Source organism: Dermacentor silvarum, chromosome 5 (genome assembly GCF_013339745.2).
Source record: "Dermacentor silvarum isolate Dsil-2018 chromosome 5, BIME_Dsil_1.4, whole genome shotgun sequence".
NCBI classification, from domain to species: Eukaryota; Metazoa; Arthropoda; class Arachnida; order Ixodida; family Ixodidae; genus Dermacentor; species Dermacentor silvarum.
Window position 1 is genome coordinate 25,705,421 of NC_051158.1, and position 21,941 is coordinate 25,727,361.

Sequence of the window (21,941 nt, forward strand, 5' to 3'; positions counted from 1 at the left end):
GCCGCAGCTGTAGTATAGTTGCCAGTAGTACTAGTAGTGGCGTCAAAGATTGGACTATACTTTGGCTTTGCACGGTCCAAAATCTCTCACAGCGCGACTTGGGACAAGGACAACAAAAACAAGCAGCAGACAAAGGCAACCGCTCACTGTCGTATTCTCAAACAAGGTCATCCGTTGCAAGCGCCGTTATACATCCAAACGAACGACCGAACCGAGATTCATTTCGCCTCCCTTGAACTTCTTTCGAGCGAGAAGACAAAAAATTAGAATCCGAGCGACTCGATCCTTTTGTTTTCGTTTCTTCCTTTCTTTGTTTCTTTCTTTCTTTTCACAACAAAAGCGAGAAGGATTAAGCGACGTCACACCTTCCACACGGGCGTCAACGACTTTATTTATATCGTCGTAAACGGACGATAATCGCGCCCGATCCGCGCACCCCCCACCGACCCCACTCGGGTGATCGCGTTCCGAAACAAAGGAGGACCGGCACGCGCATGAGCGGGGAGAAACTAGGCCAAGAAGCGGCGGAGACCGTACATATGCTCTCTCTCGCCAGGTGTACACGCGCACGTGTCATCCATGCCCTTCACCCACCGCGCCAGGCAGGTATATGTATAGTGTAGTACGTGTAAAGCGAGCAGCGGTCAATGCACGAGTGAGAAAGGCTTTTTCCTGTTGTCGACAGGCTTGCATGAGCGCGTACAGGAGGTGTATATACTTCAGTGGTGCAAAGGAAAAAAAGAGGAACGGCTGCTCTCAATCAATCCAAGAGGTGACGGGCGTCGCGAGAAGGAGGAAGTCGAGCAGAATCGAACAAAAAAAGAAAGAGAAAACAGACGTACGTAAATGCCTTTCGCATTCAAGTGAAAATGCAACGATTTGTGATGGAGAGTTTGGGACCTTCGTTATCCACGGTGTCGCTGATGCGTACACCCGTGAGCAGAAGTACGCGGACCACGGGGTCGAGAAAAAAAAAGAAATACTGAATTTCTTCGTAAGTTATAACACGAGCAAACTGAAATGGACGAGTACTACATTGGGAAGTTCGCAGTGCCAAAGTTTGGACTGCGGTCCTCAATTTTCAAGGTACGTTCGCGAGCAGAGGAACCGGCTTTGTCATGCGATCCCTTGCTCGCGGGTTCACTATATACCATCAATGCAAATTGCAACGCGAGTAGGATCTAATTGGCCAGGGAACGACTGTTTCGCGTCGTTAGATGGAAGCGCAACGTATAATCACTCTGTAGCCGGTATTTAAGCACGGAGAAGTCCGAAGTGCACGTTCTGGAGCGTGAAACGAGCCACTGTTACCAAGTTCAGGTGAATCTAGAAGCGTAACGACGCACTGTAGCATAGTTTCGGAATGGTTAGCGTTTGAATGTATGCTAATAGCGCGTTCTCTTGCACAGTAATCGCCGCTTCAGGTGCAGGTTGACGAACTTGAGCTCTCTCTCTCTCTCTCTCTCTCTCTATATATATATATATATATATATATATATATATATATATATATATATATATATATATATATAGCAAGGTGCAGGTATACTACATGCCTTGGTGAAGCCTCTTGCGTTTGCTGTGGCTTGGTATCGAGGCGCCACCCAGCGCGCACTCGGCGAACGATGGCTGCTGCTTCCCAGAATTCGGTGCACAACTGCGTTTTTTTTTAAGTTCTTCATTTCTTTGAGAGATTAGACGTGTCACGCATATCAGCTAGGCTTCGGATAATATGAGACTAACTAGTGAAATCACTAAGAATGACTTGCTGTTGCAATTAAAGACTTTGCATGATGGACACCTCGGAGGCACATATGACGCACAATAGGATTCAGACAACACGCTTGACGAACCATTGCAAACACTACGTGTAACTTCTTTATCGCAAGCAAAACGCAAGATAAAACCTTCGAAAATAAGAAAGCATCGACTGCGTGACTTTTAGCATGTGTTCTAACCAAATAATAATAATAATAATAATAATAATAATAATAATAATAATAATAATAATAATAATAATAATAATAATAATAATAATAATAATAATAATAATAATAATAATAATAATAATAAACCGAACGTGGAGAACAGCTATTATATTAAATTATTTATGGGGCTCTGAAACTTGCCAATAGTTCTTTTTTTTTTTTTAAGGGTTTAGAGGTCCGGGACTTTCATATGACGCACGAAGTGAAGAGTAAAACACATCATGTCAGCATTGCTTTAATGTCGGAGCCAGCTGCGATTTCCCCATTCAAAAACAGGTGAAAAGTGCAAATGTTCTCATGAGGCAGCTACAGCACCGGTTAGAATGAAATTTGTTGGATTTAAGAGAGCAAGTTGAGTTCTAACGACTGTAGGAAATGGAGCTCTGGTTTTGGGGAGCTCGAATTTCTTACAAGAACTGTCGAAAAACAGTAAATGAAAATGAAATTGCAGCACAAAGCTCGCAGCTTCGCAGCTCTGCACCAAAGAACAGACAATTCTGTAAGCATGCATCCGCCAGAGCACCTGAGGGGGACGAATGCGATGTGAATATGATCTGAGAGTGCAAACCAATACACTCTCCGCGGCTGTTATTCCACACTGACTCACGCGATTCGTCTTTGGAAACGGCAACAATAACATCTAGAAGAATGGGGAAAAGGAAGAGAGAAAGCTAAACGAGATCAAGGAAGGTGTGGAGATGACGAGACGAGACTGGCATGGCTAAGTTGGACAAGCAAGATTGAAGCAAAAAAAGAAGAACGGAGGAAAACAAAAAGAAAGCGTAGACTGCACCGAAAAGAAGAAAACAACGAACACAGTAAAAGAATGTAGAAAGAGAGTCGTGCACAAGAGAAAAAAACTGGAGACGGACTGGCAAGAAGCGGCGCGAAAAAAAAAAAGAATAATAATTAAAAAAAAAAAAAAGACTGAAGGGCGAATGGGAGTGAGAAGAATTTCGCCCTTCAGGAGAGAGAAGAATTTCTGAGGCAAGGGGAGAAGACATCAAGTGTAGAAGGCTGTTCATTTAACCCAACGTTGAGAGCCAAGTGTGTTTGTGCGTGTGTCTGTGACGTATAGCATCGAGCACGGTATACAGCGAAAGCTGTATCTGAGCTTTTGTCTTCTTTCGGCTTCTTCACTTTCCTGAGATCCCCCCCCCCCCCCCAATCGGTGGACATGCTTGAGAGCGTTGAAACTATCGACGAAAAAGAAGCCTGTTCACACATCTGGAGAGAGGGAGAGGAAAAAAAAGTGGAAGACGATCGAAAGAAGGAAATGTGCACAAGTGCAGCAGTGTTGGAAAAAAGAAAAAAATGAAAGGAAGAAGGAAAAACCGAACTGCCCCTGCATATATATGCCCAGCTTTCTGCGCAAGCAGGAGATTTCGGTTTCCTTCCAGTGCACGGAACTTCCCCGTTTGTCTGCGAAGCTGCACGCCAGGACAAGGTTGCGACGAAGAAAGAGTCGAAAAGCAGGCAGTACGTGACAAAACGAAATTTCAGGAATTGCAGCGCCGAGTGATACCGGGACTGCTCCGCGAGAAGAGGAGAACAGAAAACCAGACCTCTTCGTCCAGCTTGCCTGCATGAATGACTCACCCAGACTCACCCATCCGCCCACTCACTCACGGACTCACTCGTTGACTCACTCACTCACTCGTTCAATAAACACTAAACCGCTAAATCGTTCGCATGCTCACTCACCAACTAAGCCAATCACACACTCTCTCTCACACACACACACTCACACGCACACGCACTCACACGCACATGTCGATGCAAGCACTAAGTCATTCGCTCGTTCACTATTTCAATCCCTAGCTCGCTCGCTAATTCACTCACTCACTCAGACACATTCAGGCACTCACTCACTCACTCATCACCACATGCACCCAGTCACTTCCAGTGTCGACTGAGCCGCGGCTGCGACGCACCAATGCAGATCACAAGATTGCGAGCGCGACATGTAGGCCACTTATACTATACTATATTATACTATACTATACTATACACGTCACTACACGTCGCCACACACACAGACACACACACACACGCGCGCGCGACACCCGTGTACTTAGATTTAGGTGCACGTTAAAGAACCCCAGGTGGTCCAAATTACCGGAGTCCCCCACTACGGCATGCCTCACAATCAGATCGTGGTTTTGGCACGTAAAACCCCAGAAAGAAAGTACATAAACATATGCGTCGTTTACAGTTCCCTCTTCTTTTCTTCTCTTTTCTGCACGTCACATTCGATTTTGCTTTCTCTCCACGTTGTTCAGACACGAAGTGCAGCCCGGACTAGTCCAGGAGAGGTATTCTGCAAGAGTACACCTAGTGGACATGTCCATTTCGTCTGCTGTTCCGATTTGCTGGGCTGGGGTGCGCTTCAACAGGAGCCAGGCGCCACAGCCAATCAGCACTTCAGCAGAAGACGAAATGGTCACGTCCACTATGGTGGACTCTTACAGAACACCTCCTCAGGGCTTGGACGGCAGTCCAGTTCTACTCCCACTGGATAATATACATTCGCGACGCTCGTTGGCGCAGAATGCGCACTTGTCGTTCTTGTGGTGGTCTGTGCACATAAATTGCCCTTGGGATGACGCCAGTGGGAGCTTGCGTAGATGGATCGTATAGGCTGGGGGGAAATAGATTACAGAACCGAGCGGGCGGAAACGAAAGAAGCAAACAAACAAACAAACAAACAAACAAACAAACATCCAACGCTACGGAGAGAACGCCGAAAAGCGAGAGCGACTACAGCTCGAAGACCAGAGACCGCGGGCTGTTCCCATGCACCAACACTATTCCCGACTGCCTCACTGCCTGTCCCTCTCTACCAGCTACAAGACGAATAGCGGCTTGAAGGATACCGCGTTGACAGGCAGGTAAATGTAAGTACCGCAGTGTTTACAAGAAAGAAAGAAAGAAAGAAAGAAAGAAAGAAAGAAAGAAAGAAAGAAAGAAAGAAAGAAAGAAAGAAAGAAAGAAAGAAAGAAAGAAAGAAAGAAAGAAAGAAAGAAAGAAAGCGTGAGCCGGTAAGAACAAGACGGAACGGAGAAAACCGAAAATGGGTCTCCTCGTCAACTGCAGGACGTGCGCATATCATACGCTGACGGCGGCGTCGGCGTCGACAGGTGCCGGAGAAGAAAACGAGGTCCCCGCCCTCGCCTTGCGCTACCCCCTCTCCCCATCCTTCACTCCCTCCCTCCCCCACACGTGCACTCACGCACCGTCGAAATTCGTGCAGCGGTGCATAAGCCATCGGAGTGCAGGCGGATCACTGAACTTGAACGATAGAGAGTTTTAGCGTGTCCGCGGTATTCCGCTAAACGCAAGCGGACTGGACGTTTTACCGGATGGGCGCAGGCGCAAACGTGTATACGGTGCAGCCGCCTGGTGGCGCAGAGCTCGACTAGAAAAAACACAGAGCTAATATGGCAGTAACAAAGTGTGTTTTACGGCAGCAGCGAAGCAAAAACACACTTGGTTACTCCAATATTAGCTGTGTTTGTCTGGTTGAGCTCTGCGCCACCAGGCGGCTGCACCGTTCACGTTTGCGCCTCCGCCCATCCGGTAAAACGCCCAGTCCGCTTGCGTTTACCTGAATACCGGACACGCTAAAACTTTCTAATAAAAAAAGAAAAAAAAGAACAGTTTCGTCCGAAAAGCTTGGAGCTATCAGTGATACCACATAGTAGCCACTCCAAAATGTTACCTATATATGGAGAAATATAAATGGCCACTACAGGAAAATACGCATTTCTCTCGCATTTACCGCTAAATCGGCACCGATTTCCTTATCGTGAGTATTATTTGCAAGCTTCTTTCTTGCGGGAAACTGCGAACGGGAAAGTGCCTTAAGACAGCACTGCACGCAACTGTACTGAGACCCATCGCATGTCGACGACCAGGCGAAACAAGCGCGCGAGAAAGGAAAAAAAAATGTGATAGAGACCGCACACCGAGACAGAAAAGCGAGATTGAAGCCGGAGGTGCGCGGGAGACAGCCGGCGTATTACAAGTTGCCGGGCGTGGAGGAAAAAAAAAAGAATAAATGAATGAATAAAAAGATAACAGGACGGCAAGGGATAAACTCAGACAAGCAATGCGTGACGGCCGGCTGTGTAGTTAATCTCGGCGCGCTCAACGGGAAGCCTCGGCACTCCTGCGCCATCTGGCACGCTCAACGCATGCGTAGGAACGTGGGAGGAAATCGTACCATATATATATATATATATATATATATATATATATATATATATACACCACGTGACCGGCTTCCCACCCTTCACACACGTGCAAAAAATGTATGCATAACAATTTTCCACTTCAACACTCCTAATGCTGACGCATTATTAGCAAATGATTACCCATATCCTTTCCATGGCATAATTGTCTGATTGCGTCATATGTATTGTAGGAATTACAAAAGCTGCTAAAGTACAAAAAGGATTTCCAGTGGTTAAAAAGTGAGCTAGGACCTGCAGTGCATGAAGAGTCATTTAAGTAAAAACGAAAGCGACAGCGCATGCAACGAAGAAATTAAAAAAAAAACGGATCATAACTACAGGAGAAAAGTCTAGAGAGACAGTATAGGCGACGCTACCCGGAAGTTTTAGCACTAGCTCTCCACGACGTCACGAATTCTGAAAGTCTGTTTGGGGCTTATCAAATTGTTTATCGTTAATGAATGATTAGCATCGCATTGTAAAGGAAAGCAATACGCTCAATACGGTAAGTATCGAGAACGTTTTTCTGCACTAAATAGAGCCCATGTATATGCGAAAAGGCATCGAAATCAGCGACGTCATACCTACGTGTATACGCTTTGCTGCTCAGGCAAGAATTTTCAAGGAAACGGGTAAGTTAACTGGCTTTAATTTTGTTCTGCTTGTAATCATGCCTTCCCTGTCGAATGCATGGAAACATTGTTCTATAGAATACTTAGTCTAAGCCAGTTTATAGCGCTGCTTCTTAGTGCTTCTTCATCAGGCTCTTGGCTGAACAACCACATGCATGCACTGAGATATTGTACACGTTTCTGTACAAGCTCAAGTGGACAAAGTTAATCCTGAGCACAGCAACTCTCACAGTCCAGGTGTTCTCTTAGTGAGGTATATCGACATTCGATCAATCAATCAGACACAACGGCGTACGGTCACGCCCATCTCGCTGCGTACGCGGTTGCAGACGACACGCACCAAGGTTGTGACGCCGCAAACACTGCAAGCAAACCAGAACAAGGGGGGAACCAAAGAAGACTCGCTCGACCAAGTCTTTCCTCGCTCCATTGGAGCAAGCAATGCACACACACGCGCGTGCTGTAACACCGAAGCCACAGACGCAGCAAACGCGCGCCAAGCGAGACGACCGGATACGCCTCTGTCAAGCCTGTCGAGGCTGCGTGGTAAATCCGTACGGTTCCCCGAGTGGGTATGTCTTTCTCCAGCGGCCATTGACGTACGCGGATAACGAGTACGTCTGCTTCTACGCGTCCTTTGTTTTATCGTTTTGGTCTCGTCTGCTGTGTGTCGTCTGCTGTTTGCCGTTCTGCCCTGTGTCGTCTGCTACGTGTCGTACTGCCCTGTGTCGTCTGCTACATGTCGTCCACCTTGAGTCGAGGAGTGTTGTGTCGTCTGCTCGTCATTGCTCCTGTGTCGCGTTAATATCACTGCTTCGCTAGAAACGAGCTTTAGCGGGTCCATGATCGCATTAAAGTTCACGGAATACCGGACACGCAGACGTAAGTGCATGGTGAGGTTGATGACTGGTTTCTAATGGCGCATCCTCTTCGAAACGGGGCGGCGACAAGCAGCCACCTATCCTGCTTGAACAAGTTTTACTGTAAATCTATTGTAGAGCAGCATTTTGCCCATCTCTACTTAATATTCTTGCTCTTCATAAAAACTTACATATCTATATTGCAAGGTTATGTTTGCCTGTAACGCGGTGGCCCTTTTCCCCACCAATAGTCTAAACGTATCACGCTTATTTCGGCCGCCGACCAGTTAATTAACGCTCACGTGATATTAGGATCCAAGCGCTTCTGGAATGTGGTCGTGCCAAGCATACGGTCCTGGTATACGGTTAATATCTTGGAATTCCGCAACTATGTGCTCAGTCATATCCAGGCTTCTGCTCCTACAATATTTGCCTCTATATGTTCCTCTGAAAGCCAGCTCGGACCTCACATAGCAAAGGCACAGCGGCGTTGGTGGCGCCACCTTGTGACACGTACTGTCGTCGACTAGAGCACGCATAACTATATAGATGCAACGGCTTCTACCTATGGGTCGGTGCAAAGGCGTTGACAGCAACAATAATTCTCCTATACTCAGATTTATTTTTCTTTATGTTTTGTTTTGCGAAAACACTGCCGAAGCACAAAAACCGTTCTTAGGGATTGTGGTTGCAGAAGGAGTCACAGGGTGGCACCTCCAGCGCTTATGCTGCCATCGACGTCACCGGTATTCCGAAAACTGTAACACATTTACTAACCGAGCTATCAAACATAACCTAACCTAATCTTTCTAAACCTTGTTTGTACGCGTTAAGTGTTTTTATCCCGATCTCCAGATACGCTGAGGTTATGGTTGTACAGCGTACATGTACCATACATGTACATGTGCCATTTTGTACCGTACACCTTTCGCAACTGCCACGACGCATACGGTCCGTTATACACTGGTTTGAATAAGAAAGTTGCACAATACTGACTGCGCGCGACGTCGATAAGAGAATAAGTGCGTACGGATATGGCGCTGGGCACATGGGCAGCGCCTAACACACACACACAAACAAACAAACGCGCGCGCATACAAACAAAACAAGGAAGCCAAATGAGCACGAGCGCGCGCAAGACGGAACGAATTCTACGACACGGAGAGCGGAAAGAACTTCGGAGGAAGCGGAGATTCTTTCTACACGGCCAAGAAGGAGGGGGGGGGGGGGGGGGGGGGGGTGCTAGAGAGCGCGCGTCATCGTCATCATCGTTCCGTTTGTAAGGAGCACGCGGCAGGCCTACCTCGCAGCCAGCCAGGCTTCGGTGGCGGCTTCAGCGCAGCAGCCGCCGAAGGGCCTGCCGTGTCGTACGGTGGATCGCACTCATCGCGAAAGCAAACCAGGTCACGACCGACAGAGACAAAAGGAGCCAAGCCACGCCTCCTGCCCACCCCAACTACGTATACACGGCTCCCCCTTTTTGCTGGACCGGGTCGTCTTCTGCTTCCTTTTTCTCGGCTTCGTCTGCAGTTCGTCTCTTCTGTTCGCGAGGCATTGGTGTATATAGCTCTCTCCTTTGAACTCCTTCTGGAAAGGGGTGATTCATAGCCACCCAAGCAGACGACGCTTCCTCTTGTCCGCCTGCTCGTTCGTTCTGGCAACGCGTTCGCTAAGGTCTACTCCTGTAGAAAACGACTACTTATAGCATTCAAACCAATGTAACTTGGACATCTGTCATGAACTTCACAGGAAGAAAAAAATACTTAGTATGATGCGTTACAGGGCTATAATGGTAAATAAATATTAGTCCTCGTGCCTTCCTTTCTTCTTCTGCAGTTCGTCTTCTGTTCGCGAGGCATTGGTGTATACAGCTCTCCTTTGAACTATCTCTGGAAAGGGGTGATTCATCGCCATCCAAGCAGACGACGCTTCCTCTTGTCCGTCTGCTCGTTCGTTCTGGCAACACGTACGCTAAGGATCACTCTTGTGGAAAAGGCCTACTTATATAGCATTCACACCAATGTAACTTGTACTTATAACGTGAACTTCGAAGGAAAAAAAGAAAATGCTTGGCACGATGCGTTAAATATAGGCCTATATTGGTAAACAAATATTACCGAAGCCCTCGTGTCTGTATAAACTGAGCTGGAATCAGTCACGAAATGGTAATTCGGTGTTCCCTTTGTAACAGTGTGCCAAGCTGCACGCTTACTGAGATTGAGCTCCGATTCGTTCTTCTGCACTCGAGATATCTGTATCTTCTGACCGCACGCGGTTAAATAGAGATAAAATGAGCAGTGAATTATTCTTGGCAATTTTTGTAAAACACTTGATGTCCTAAATTAGAGTTCTGCTTCCTGCAGTTGCTAGAATTTACATTTGTTGCTAAAATGCAAGAAATTTCATTCAAACCGATCCAGCCATTGTCTCGTGAATTCATTTCTGCGTTTTACATATATATATGAATACGGGAAATCAGAGTTGGATATAAAGGAGGGGGGGGGTAGACAGCGGTCAAACTAAGCTGGTTACAAGAAAAAAAGACATCTTACAATTTCTGCTATCTTCCTCCTTCTATAGCCAACTTTCTGTTCACCTAACGCCCACCAGAAGGAAGAGTTTGATGCATAAATAGGGTTTGCTTAATTCATATATATCTAAAGTTCCAGAGCGGCATTTGAGCTGCGTTTTCAGCGGCTAAATTATCCAGCCCCTTCAGCTGCCTGAATTCTTTTCTCATCCACAGACAAGTGTGACCACATCATCGGGCACGAAGTCCCGAAGCAGGGAGCAGAAAGACAGAGTTGGCATTTCAGAATCGCTAAATAGTCTATCGGCGCGCACGCGTTGTAACCAGGAAACAAAAACGAAAAAAAAAGAAAGAAAGAAAGAAAAAACGATAGAGGTTCATATCGTATTCACTGCAGACACTCAACAATGGGCCGATTCGTCGTCCAGACGTCGTCCAGACGTCGTCCAGACGTCGTCCAGATGTCGTCCAGATGTCGTCATCGAGAAAGGACCGATCGACTCGCGGGCGCGGGGGGCATTCAAGAAAAGAAAGAAAGAAAGAAAGAAAGAAAGAAAGAAAGAAAGAAAGAAAGAAAGAAAGAAAGAAAGAAAGAAAGAAAGAAAGAAAGAAAGCTTGCACCGCCTGTTATACCGCGATCGTTATAGCGACTGCAATGTACGTATCAGCTGCCGTATGCTGACGGGAGGCTCGGTTGACCTCTAAGGAGGACTTCGAAAGACGCCGCATCACTTGTTCTCTGATATCATTTTTTTTTACTTTAACGAGTGTACAGTCGAGGTGGACACATTGTGGAAACTTGTCTCTCCGTGTTATTTATGCCTTAGTGATTAAGGAAGACCAATGGATAACGTTTTGGCGGGTAAGTCGATTTGACCGTTCCGTGTGAGGCAGTCCCGAACGTTAATACAGTTTCCGTTGCGTTCTCAGCGTATAGCTGAACTGGCTAGCCCTCTATCTCTTTTTTATTAAGTTGCGAGGGTTTAACACTCTCAAATTGCGCAGTTGGTTACGAGGCACGTCATAGTGGAGGGCTCCGGATGAAATTTTAACGGTTCTTTAACGGGCACCCAAAATCTAAGTTCACGAACGTCTTTGCATTTCCTTCATTCACCCCTTTCACGCTCACCCAGTGTGTAAGGTAGTTAAGCGGGTTAAGTACATGGCCAATCACGCTAACTATCTTCATCGTTATTTCTCTCTCTTGTGAAACGGGAAGTCGACGCTTAACCGTAAAGGTGCGCTTTCAGGTCGGTGACCCACCCCCATGGTTCCGCTTAACTTCACGGAACTCCCACACCTGCCGCACCTTTCATGACTCGGTCAGTTTAGCTGGCGGAGAGCGAGGTCGCGCGTTCGAGTCGATTCCCGACTACTTTCCTGCGCGGTGATTGATACGAAAACGTTCGTGCGTCGAGCTTCTCGGGTGGCGTTTCAAAGAAACCCCCCAGTGCTCGAAAGTAATTGACAGCATATTCCTCTACGGCACCTCTCAAAAACCGTGTTTTGCTTCGGTACGTTAAACACAATAATGAATGAATGAATGAATGAATGAATGAATGAATGAATGAATGAATGAATGAATTCAATTTCATTTAATTATTTTGTTTCGCCATCACATATGTATGCGATAGCCGAGGTGTCCCGAGTAAAAGTTACGTTTCTATATACAGTCGAACCCGGATATATTTAATCTGAAGGAGATCCCAAAGTTCGATATATAGGTAATTGGACATCTAAAATAAAAATGTTATACAGAAACTTTCAAGGGTATTTTACACCTGTTTGTTTATATGTTGGTTCGATATATCCGGGTTCGACTGTATAGCTTGGCAAACCCGGGGGCGCCGCCTAAAACACCTCGGCGGCATTTCAGCATCGAGCAGGAAATAATAAAGTGAACTAACATTTACGTAGAGTTTAACAACAGTAGCAATAGCAACAATATAACGTTCAACATAAGATAAGCAAAAGAACGAATGAATCAATCAATCAATCAGTCATAAAAAAGGCCTTCCTTTTCATGCATCGCCTGAAAAGTTTTTGAACGAGGTTCTCACTAGACTAATACCGGTGTACTTTCGATCGCGATTGGCTCCTTTGGTTAAGCTCGCCGATTATGGAGGCGAAATTTCGTAGAACGAGCCAAGGACTCTCCTCGAGAGAGCAGCTCGCTTCCAAAGCTGAGCTTCCAGCTGTGGGCTTTCGGGACTCGGGAAAGGGCGGTGGTTTTCCGCGCAGTCGGCTGCTTCTACTCGGACAATGCCTTCAACGTCTGCGACGCGACTCACAGCGAACGTGCTTCAAGGTTAAGCGTTCATTGTTTCTACACGCGGAGGCGAGTGCACTTCGCTCGTAGTAGCATATCGGCTCATCAGCTGATACTCGAACACGCGAACGAAGGAACAAGCAAACACACAAACACGCACGCACAAACACAAACACACAGCACACACGCACAAACACACACGCGCAAACACAAACACACAAGTAAGTAAGCAAGAACGACTTCCGAAATACACAATGCGAACAATGCTTTCTCTGACACCTGCGACGAGCCAGACGTTGAATGCCTCTGCTTTTACAGAGAATGAGTTAGCAATGCTAGTGAGTATATATGTGTATACACAACGTGAAAATGTTACAATATTGACGAGGGTTTCGCCAAACCTCTCCTGCTCGGCAATTACATATTTCATAGCGATTCCCATAGCACATCAGTTTGGTTTAGAGATTTCAATATAGCTTCAGTTTGCACAATTGCGATATCGCTTTTAATTGCCGATTTACAGAGTCGTAAGGTTGATGCTTCGCTTTTATTGCTTTTCTTTTTCCTGGAATTATGCAATTTTCAACGACCTTATGCGAAATCGGTGGCCTTACTCTAGAATATTCTACCTGCATACGGTAAATTTTAGCCTATACCTTTAAATGCAACAAACCTCGCCAAATTCGCTTCAGTGGATGCTGATCAAAGTGATTTCGCCGTTTGCACGTATATATCAGATATCGACACCTGTGGTAAAGAGGACGCTTTAATTAGCTCGGGCGCTCCAATTTAAATAGTATATGGGAACGCAGAAATCGTTTTTACTGGCAACCACTACAGTGATTCTGGCGAGTATTGTGGCATTTAAAACTAGTGACTCTAGTGACTGTAGCCAGTGATTTATTTATTTTGGTTGTCAATACTTTATTACGAAGATTACTGAAAATGCATCACCATCATCATCAGCCTGTATTTATGTCCACTGCAGAAGCTAGCACAAGACAGGGGTAATTGGAGATCGCAGGGAGAGGCCTTGGTCCTTCAGTGGACATAAATATTGAAAATTACGAAATTAAAAAAAACTGAAGTATAAACTTTCCAATTCTGTAACACAGAAAAAAATCTATATCACAATTATGTAAACTGCATCTAAAAATTCATCTTAAGCGAACAAAACTGATGATTTACACATGGTTCTAAAATAGACTGCTTATATGTGCTCATGAGTTGGACTTTTGCAATACACTTGTAAACAATGTAACAAATTCACTTAAGATATAAATTGATTAATCAAATTTGTCCGCTTTGGATTCTCTGACGGATGCAGTTGACAAAACTGGAATATCTGTTCTTGGTGCAGATGCTACGAATTTTCATACTTCGTGCTTCTATTTTAATCAAATTTACCCATTTTTGTAAATTCCTTTAAAAAATGCAGACCTTAAATCAGAATTCCGCTTCCAACGGTCACTAGAATTTCATTTTCTCGCTCAAACGCCACAAATATCATTAAAATTGGCCCAGTGGTTATCTCAGAAAAGCGTTTCGGCGTTCTTACACGCATTTGAATAGGCGGAATCGGAGTTGGGCCCGAGCTAAATGCTTCCCCTTAAAGCCTAGACATAACTGCACCCGCCGTCCAGCTGCCTATTTCTATTCTTGTTTCTTTCTTCACCGTCTTACATCTGTCTGCCTTCTTCTTTCACCCTCCCTTTATTTCTGTCTAGTGAATGCCGCGTCGCAGGACGGAAAGGCTTCTTCATTTCGCGACCAACTTTACAGCCCGCTTTCACGGACTACCGTTGCTTAAAGATAGCCGCGAAAAGAAAGAAAGATAAAAAAACAAAAACAAAGAAAGCTGTGGCATCGTAGAGACTGTCCCCTCGTCACAGCCAGAGTACGCGAGCGACCAGTTCGCACTCAGCTCCAACCGACACCGCCAAATGCGACATCCAAGTCCAGCTCGACCAAGGCAACCCTAACCAAGGCAAGGTCCGGTGCCGGCCGTCGAGGGAAAGAAAGCGACAGAAGCGCCACGCAGCGGCGACGACCGTGGGAAGCAGACGACAGAGACGGTATGTGTATGTGCTAGCGCGATGTGTTTACTACGCGGTTTATTACCTGCCACTATTACGGTGCGGCAGTGTGGAGAATGTTGTAAGAGAGATAGCATATAATGATTTATATTACGGCTTCTGTATAGGTACCCTGCACAGGGCAGGGGGCGCTGCGATCGACTCTGTCGTTCATTAGGCGGCCCGAGCTGGGGCTGTCCCGAGGAGAAAAAAAATTGCTGGCTCTCGATTCGGTAATCGAGAGTCGGTGTAAGCATGAAATGGCTACCATATGGCGTCTTTTGCTGCCTGTGGTGCCGCCGCCTTCAGCCGCCTTTCTTCTTCAAAAGGTGCAGCGCGCTCAGCGTCTGTCGCGGTTTTCTTCTTGTCGCATCGAAGTGGTCGGCTTCAAATGTGCGGCATTAGGTAGGTGTCCGCGGCGTGCCGGAAACTGCCGGCTTGGTCACGCAGCGTGGCGCCATCTATCGAGCCGCCGCTAAACCCGCGCCGCGGAACTCACGGACCGCTGGCGTTGAAAAGAGCACAGGCAACACTGTCTCAGCGCCACAAGATGAAAAGTGTATGGTGCCCTGCATCTGCCTTTTGAACGTCGCTATTGGAAATGGCAAATAAAACTTCAGCGCACTAATAGTTACAGCTTGAGTGATATTGTGAACAAGCATTAGGAAGAAATTCTAAGCAATATTTTTTGTAATTTGCTTGGGCAGTAACTAGCGTATGCAATGCGGTCCTATGCAAAAGGTTGAAGCCCAGAGACCGCACTTCCTTAAGTTTTGACTGCTTGCCCGGATGATCTCGCTTTATTCTCGCAACGATACGCGGATCTCCTCGTTCGAGTTCCCGGATAACTGCTCTGGCTTTTGGCTCAAGGTCACTTGAAGGTCGCCGAAAACGGGAAAGATACCGGAGCAAATATTCGCAACAGGATGAGGCATGCGTCTGCTGCAGCAAAAGTCCGGAAACGAATCAGCGCACATCGTAATTAGGAATGCCAGGACATTCACCCAGGAATATCCGCAGGAAACGTCCACATGCGCTTGCGTTCAAAGCGGATGGGAGGATTAACCGGTCAACAGTCAAGGGTACGTAGAAAGGGACGTGTACAGCAATGGCGGTAAGAAAGTAACAGCCGGCAAGAGATTGATGACCCGGAGTCGTTACAGGCATAGGTAACTGTACAATACAGAGATAGAGGTTTTAGCAAAAAAGAGTACTAAGAGCAAAAAGAGCTTTAGCAAAAAGTACTAAGAGGAGATATAGGCAAAATGCTAGGCTACAATGCATGTATGCAATACCCCATTAGCTCAAACAGCTAGGTGACAATAGCAATGGCGTTCTGCTGCCGAGCACGCCCAGGTCATGGGTTCGTATAACGACCGCGACCGCATTTCGATGAGAACGGTACGCGAGAACGATCCTGTGTTGCATTCGACGTAAAGGATCCCGGATGACAGAAAATATAATGTGCAACGCGAGCAGGCAGATGCTACCGGCTCTGCATACACGAGTGAGCGATCAAGCGTCTTTACTAAACACTAACTGAACAAAATAAAAACAAATAAATAAAAATTTAGACGTGTAAAATAAAGTTCTTAGAATCATATTAATGAGTTCAGAGATGACGGGATCGCTGGCCTGCTGATATTTGTTCCCACGTTTCGCCATTCGTGTATCTTGCACTTCGTTATCTAATACAGTATGTACGTATATAAGAGGTATATAAGAGGTAAAGGGTAAGACGTCTACAGAAGAAGTAAATTAAAGGTTGGCAGTCAACGTTTCCCAGCGTCGATCCACCTATCGAGCTCAGGTCCAAACTTACATCGTGACCTTAAACGTTTATACACTGGTGTCGGGCGAACAGTGTTTACGCCGTGCCAGGTTGTAATTCAAACCGAGAACAGGCCAGAGATCGGCTCTTTGAATGAGCGCGTACACTGCTTTTCCGCTGTCGTCGTATAAACAGGCTCGCCCGTTGGGCAAGCGACGCGCTCTTGCAGTTTTACGAGGTCCGTGTACCGCATAAGAGGGGCACTTTGGATCCTCTCTTGAAAGCGAATTTCCATGACGGTCGGCGAAGTCAGCTGTGGACGCGGTTGTCGTAAGACGCTTCGGCTTCGCGGCCTTTGACAAATCGGTACATCGTGCCGCAGAGCGCGCGGCGCGAGTTCGATTATCGATAGCTGCCGCATATCGTTAAACGGAGCCGGTGGAAGCGTTTGGTTTTCTTTATTCCGTCTTTCGCTGCGGTGACTACGCGAAGACGGGTATACCGCATTTACGCGAGTATATAACCTCCTCCAGTGCTGAATGATGACGTCTACAGATTTGGGAGATGCGCTTAGGCATTTGGTGTGCATTTTAAATGCGTAAGCATTTCTATGCCTACCCAACGAGGTAAACCGTCCGTCCGTCACATAAGACGGTCTCTTTCAAGATAGGGCCCGCCGCAGCGAGCTAATTTACCTTCTTGCTGCCTGTCGATTCAACGCAATCTAAGCGGCCGGCCCGTCGCAGATCGATTCCAAGATATAGCGCCCGCGCGGCCGCGCCATACGCACCCGCCGCCGGGGTTCGGTTGATCACGGTTCACAATGGTTCGACGCGGATGGATAAGGCGCTAAAGAGCGATAACGGTTTATAATGATCGGAACGTCATCATCGCACCCATGGCGCCGCCACCTGCAGTAGTTTTCTTGCGTCATCAATTCACCTTGCGCCGCCGTCCGCAGCAGTTCGTGTAGCAGCCGCAGCGTTGTCGTTTATAGTGGTCGGATCAAGTTTCATGACATTGATAATGATGCCGGGCTGCGTGGAGATGAGCAAGTGACACAATGCTTACGCATACTTTGATAACTCCGGGGGAGAGTAGTTTCTGCGTGAATTCCTTTTTGCGCTCGCAGTGCGCAACGTTTTGTTTGTTGTATATACCTCTGTTGTACTGTGCTATTATCTTGTAGCATCTGTTCTTCCGCGTGTATACCTTGAAGACCACTCCACGTAAGCAGCCTGCGTATTTCTGACAGTACTTGTTAAGAAGTAAGTAAATTATTTAATTCGTTAAATAAATCGTCACGGAAGGGATCCGATAGCTTAGATCCGAACTCTGCACTGCAACATGATTTACACACGTTTGTGTATCATGCCGTAGAAAACGCCTGTGACGCACCCTTATATGCCAGATTTTACCCCCCCCCCCCGACTCTTTTTTTTTTTTTTGAAGTACAGTGCAACTCTGAGAAAAAGCACCCAATTCTGCATGTTACTGCAACTTTTGTGAGACCACGAAAGTTGCAGTAACATTAAGCAAATGAAAAGAGAAAGCTCTATTCTGGCAGCTGCGACTTCTCGCATGTTCTATGCTAACATGTGACCCCTCTCCCCAGCATTCCACTGGCTGCGTCTTTCCACCTTAGATTTCTCACGCCCCTCCCTTGAGGACGCTACTGAATGTGCGCGTGTTTGTAGTCATAGGCTACCTATGTATTTTTTTTTCTTTGGTTTGTTTGCTGAAGTGAATGTACGGGTGTTGGTATTCATGACGCCGTACGTTTTCTTTTTTTCCCTCTCTCTCTCTTCACCCTTCCAGAGAAAATGTATAAATGGAGCTCTGGGTGCTTGCAATCTCACTCTTCATGAATGAATGCCGGTACCTGGCCGAAACGTCCAAATTAAATGTTCGTTTGTTTTTTTTTTTGCTTTTTGTTTTTTTTGCTTTTGTACATGCGCCTGCACTTCTTTCAATTTATTAAAACACCGGATCCGAAGAACTACTATAGCTTCCTTCACATATTATATACCACGTGACCGGCTTCCCACAAACACTTCACATGCACTTTTTTTTTCTTTCGACTTCGACACTCCTAATGCCGAAGCATCAAAAACACGGGCAGGAGTCTCATAAACACGGACCTTGGGAATCTGCGAGCAGCGAGCGTGGCCCGATTCCCGCGAGCGTATACCGCTTATACATACGCAGAGGATGCCAAGACGACTCTCTCGCGCGTTTGCGCACCCATACGGGTTTGTTGCTTATGCGTGCCGCGTGTGCTTTAGCGCGGTATTTCACGGGTCCCGCCAAACCCTGCTGCTCGGCTGCGCGCCCGTTTGTATACTTAACTGCGAGCGCGCTGCATACGTGAGAAGGAACAGATTGCGGGGTGGTCGTATGGAGAGACTATGGACGTATAAAACGCGCGAACCTACGGCTGTGAAACTCGTCTATTTCGCGAGCTGACCCACTGACATTGCCCCATGTGCATGTTTCGCACAGACCGTGTGATAGTGCATGCGGATTCTTGAAAAAGAAAGAAAGAAAGAAAGAAAGAAAGAAAGAAAGAAAGAAAGAAAGAAAGAAAGAAAGAAAGAAAGAAAGAAAGAAAGAAAGAAAGAAAGAAAGAAAGAAAGAAAGAAGTGCGGTAGGCCTGCGGGAAGCAGAAGTTATAAACAAAGTCTCGCCCGGTGAAGGTCGTTGGTCTCGCGTTTCGAAATAGGGCTCGGTGTGCATTGCATCACGCGGGTGGGGGAGCTCTTTCCTTACGTAATAGATTTGGGCATCTATAGACTGTCTATAGACGATTCCCCTAGACTGTACTGTAGAGGCCGTATATAGAGACCTACGGCCTCGTACTTTCAACTGACAGCCGTCTACACATTATGCGTATGGGAATGGTCATAGAACGTGTTCAGAACATAAGGGTGGCTTGTTGGGCAAGTTGACACATGGTACTTCCTTTCTCTGTGTATTGTCAACCGTTTATACTTTTTTTCTATAGACATGTTCCTATAGAAAATGCATAGACTCGTTCGTCGATGAAAAGTGTAAAGTCTTAAGTCTACAGCCTGTCTACAGGCCAGTCTATAAGGACAGTAGAAGTGTCATGACCGCACGGATAGTCTACATTATACTGTCTAAAGTAGAATTTTATGAAGGTTCCACTGCGGGTAGCCGTCACCTCACCAAGGCTGCCTGTCCGTTGTCTCATATTGCTGACTTCGGGAAGTTCATGAGCTATAATTTCGCACCGGTGTATGCCTCAGCGAAGTGTTTAAGCGAGTATTAGACACAGCACAGCAGATATCAAGAACACGATTTCTTTTTCTCCTGCACATTATTCAAGGCGATTAACGTCGACATCTGTGTGACAATCAGAGTGAAGAAATAATATATTAGCTAACATTTCCACATTACTCATTTAACAAACAATTTTAGAATACCTGTTGTAAGTACAAAATTGAAGCAAGCGGGGGCGCAAATCATATGCCCGCAAATCATATGCCAATCATATGCTAGAAAACCCGGCTGGTAGCGTCGTTTGCGAGAACTACATGTATATGCACGCGCCGGAACGCGATTGCATGAGCCAGAAACACGTCATGACCGCCCTGTATGGACATCAAATATTACGTTGCAGACGAGTAGCCTCAAGTTGCGAACGCTATAACGACTCCTTAGCTCGTTTTCTCGGCCCTGGTATATCATCTCGGTCTGTTTGTTTCTCTGCCCACGGTAGCCGCTTACCCCGTTGACCCCCAACATCTTACGCAAACAACGTTTCGCGGACCTAATGACGTAATTGTATATACACTGAGGCGAGATGACACGTGACGGCGGCGCGTCCTCATTCCACGAGTCTTCTTCCTCCTCACCAGGTGGCGTTTCCCCAGCGCCTTCTGCTTTGTCGTCCGATTCGTCGTCCGCTGCTTTGTCGTCCGATTCGTCGTCCGCTGCTTTGTCGTCTGTTTCGTCGTCTGCTGCTTTGTCGTCCATTTCGTCGTCTGCTGCTTTGTCGTCCGTTTCGTCGTCTGCTGCTTCGTCGTCTGTTTTGACCGGCAGACGATGACCATGCATGTGCCATTGTCCGCAGAGTTCCGTACCTAAATTATTATAGTAGTCGAATTTGGCGCTGCTGTAGCTAAACCACCGTGATAATAATGGGAAGTACGTGGATTTCTCTCTACGACTTGGCATGGCTTCGTTCAGAAAGCAGACTTCACTAGGTACTACGTTCTGTGCGGTTCAGTTGTACAGTATATTCAGGGACACTAGTCCCGTTTCATCGCAAGTGATGTGTGCACAGCTGCTCCCGCACGCTCGCAATAGCCTAACGCGCATTACGGCGGCGCCCAGGTTGTTGGAAATGTGCACAAGGTGGTGAGACACGAAAGGAAACACCTAATCGGTACTTAAACAACGGTTATATCCGAAGTGCGACTTAAAGGATCACTCGATCGCTTTATCCATACGCTTTCTTTTATAAGTAGCCCCCTTGTCGAAGAATGTGCTCTGCTGAGCTTTTACTGATTTGGATGCAAAAAAAAAAACACACAGTATGGACGTTTTCAAATGCAAATTCTATGTTACATTTCGCATGTATCCCAAAGGAAAGAAGTAACACGCTTTGTCAGTCCAGAAAGCGTAAAAGGGTAGGTTATTTGACAGAGCTATTCAAGCAGGTAGTGTTTGAACTGATGCTTCTGCAGTGGTCGATGCACAGCGATCAGATATGGTGTCTCATTTCACTTTGTACCACCCTGGGGCCGTATTCTGAAACGTTCGCCTAGGCGAAATCAGCATGCGCGCTGATTGGCTGGTTGAGCAAATTGAATGACGTCGGGCTCAACCACCCAATCAGCTCATCCAATTTTGCTAAAACAGCCAATCCGCGCACGCCTGAAAGCGAAAAAAGAAATTTCGCCTAGGCGAACGTTTCAGAATACGGCCCCTGTATCCCACCTTCAAGTCAATTACAGTTATGAGGTGATACATGTCACAATCGTAAAAGGCGAGTTTCGTAACTCCTAACGACACTGCATACGCGCAAAACGAACAGCCCAGAGAGAGAGAGAGAGACAGAAAATGACGAGGCCTAGCTGGCAAATGTTGGGGTATCACGCCGAAACAAAAGCGCATGCGAGAGAACGGCCTCCTCTGCGTTCCCGGTCAACAAAAAAGTCGGGTCGGTCAGCGAGCTTTTGCTCCGTTTGAAAAGAGCAGAAGAGACAAACCGCGAGCGGGCGGCAGTGGGTCGAGGTTGACCAACTCATAGACCACCACAACCGCTCCACTGCTCCGCAAACGTCTCACCCTTTACTCTTTCCCCTCGGCCTGCTCGCCACTGCCCTCCTTCCGGTTGTCGGTGAATCCAACATACCATGGCCTTCGAGATATTCAACGCGCGGTGTTCTCAGAGGCCATGTATATATATACAACTTACAACACCGGTCTCCGGCACGGCGGCAGAGGCGTGGAAGGGGGCGCTTCGCACGTGCAAGGGAGACGGGCGACGCGCGTTCTAGTCCAAGGACAAAGGAGGAGGCCGACAAAGCCAGGTATGCGGTCCGGGGACGCG

At 46.7% G+C, this 21,941-nt stretch overlaps 2 protein-coding genes across 5 annotated transcripts in view; one reads left to right on the forward strand and one right to left on the reverse strand.

Annotated features, from left to right (window-relative positions):
- LOC119453117 (Usher syndrome type-1G protein homolog) overlaps positions 1 to 21,941 on the reverse strand; it is a 132,072-nt gene that overhangs the window by 38,794 nt on the left and 71,337 nt on the right.
- Positions 1 to 21,941, forward strand: part of LOC119453116 (uncharacterized) — a 68,755-nt gene that overhangs the window by 5,844 nt on the left and 40,970 nt on the right. Inside the window, exons 1-2 of one of the 4 annotated variants that reach the window (XM_049667554.1) lie at positions 10,919 to 11,107; positions 14,242 to 14,589. The exons of 1 other annotated variant lie outside the window; for it this stretch is intronic. Coding sequence is in view for 1 of the 3 variants with exons in the window: in XM_049667553.1 (XP_049523510.1) it covers positions 11,089 to 11,107 (19 nt within the window). In the remaining 2 variants the exon portion in view is untranslated. Of the gene's footprint in view, positions 1 to 10,918; positions 11,108 to 14,241; positions 14,590 to 21,941 lie in introns of those variants that run through there. 2 more of the 4 variants (XM_049667555.1, XM_049667553.1) reach the window with 2 other exon arrangements.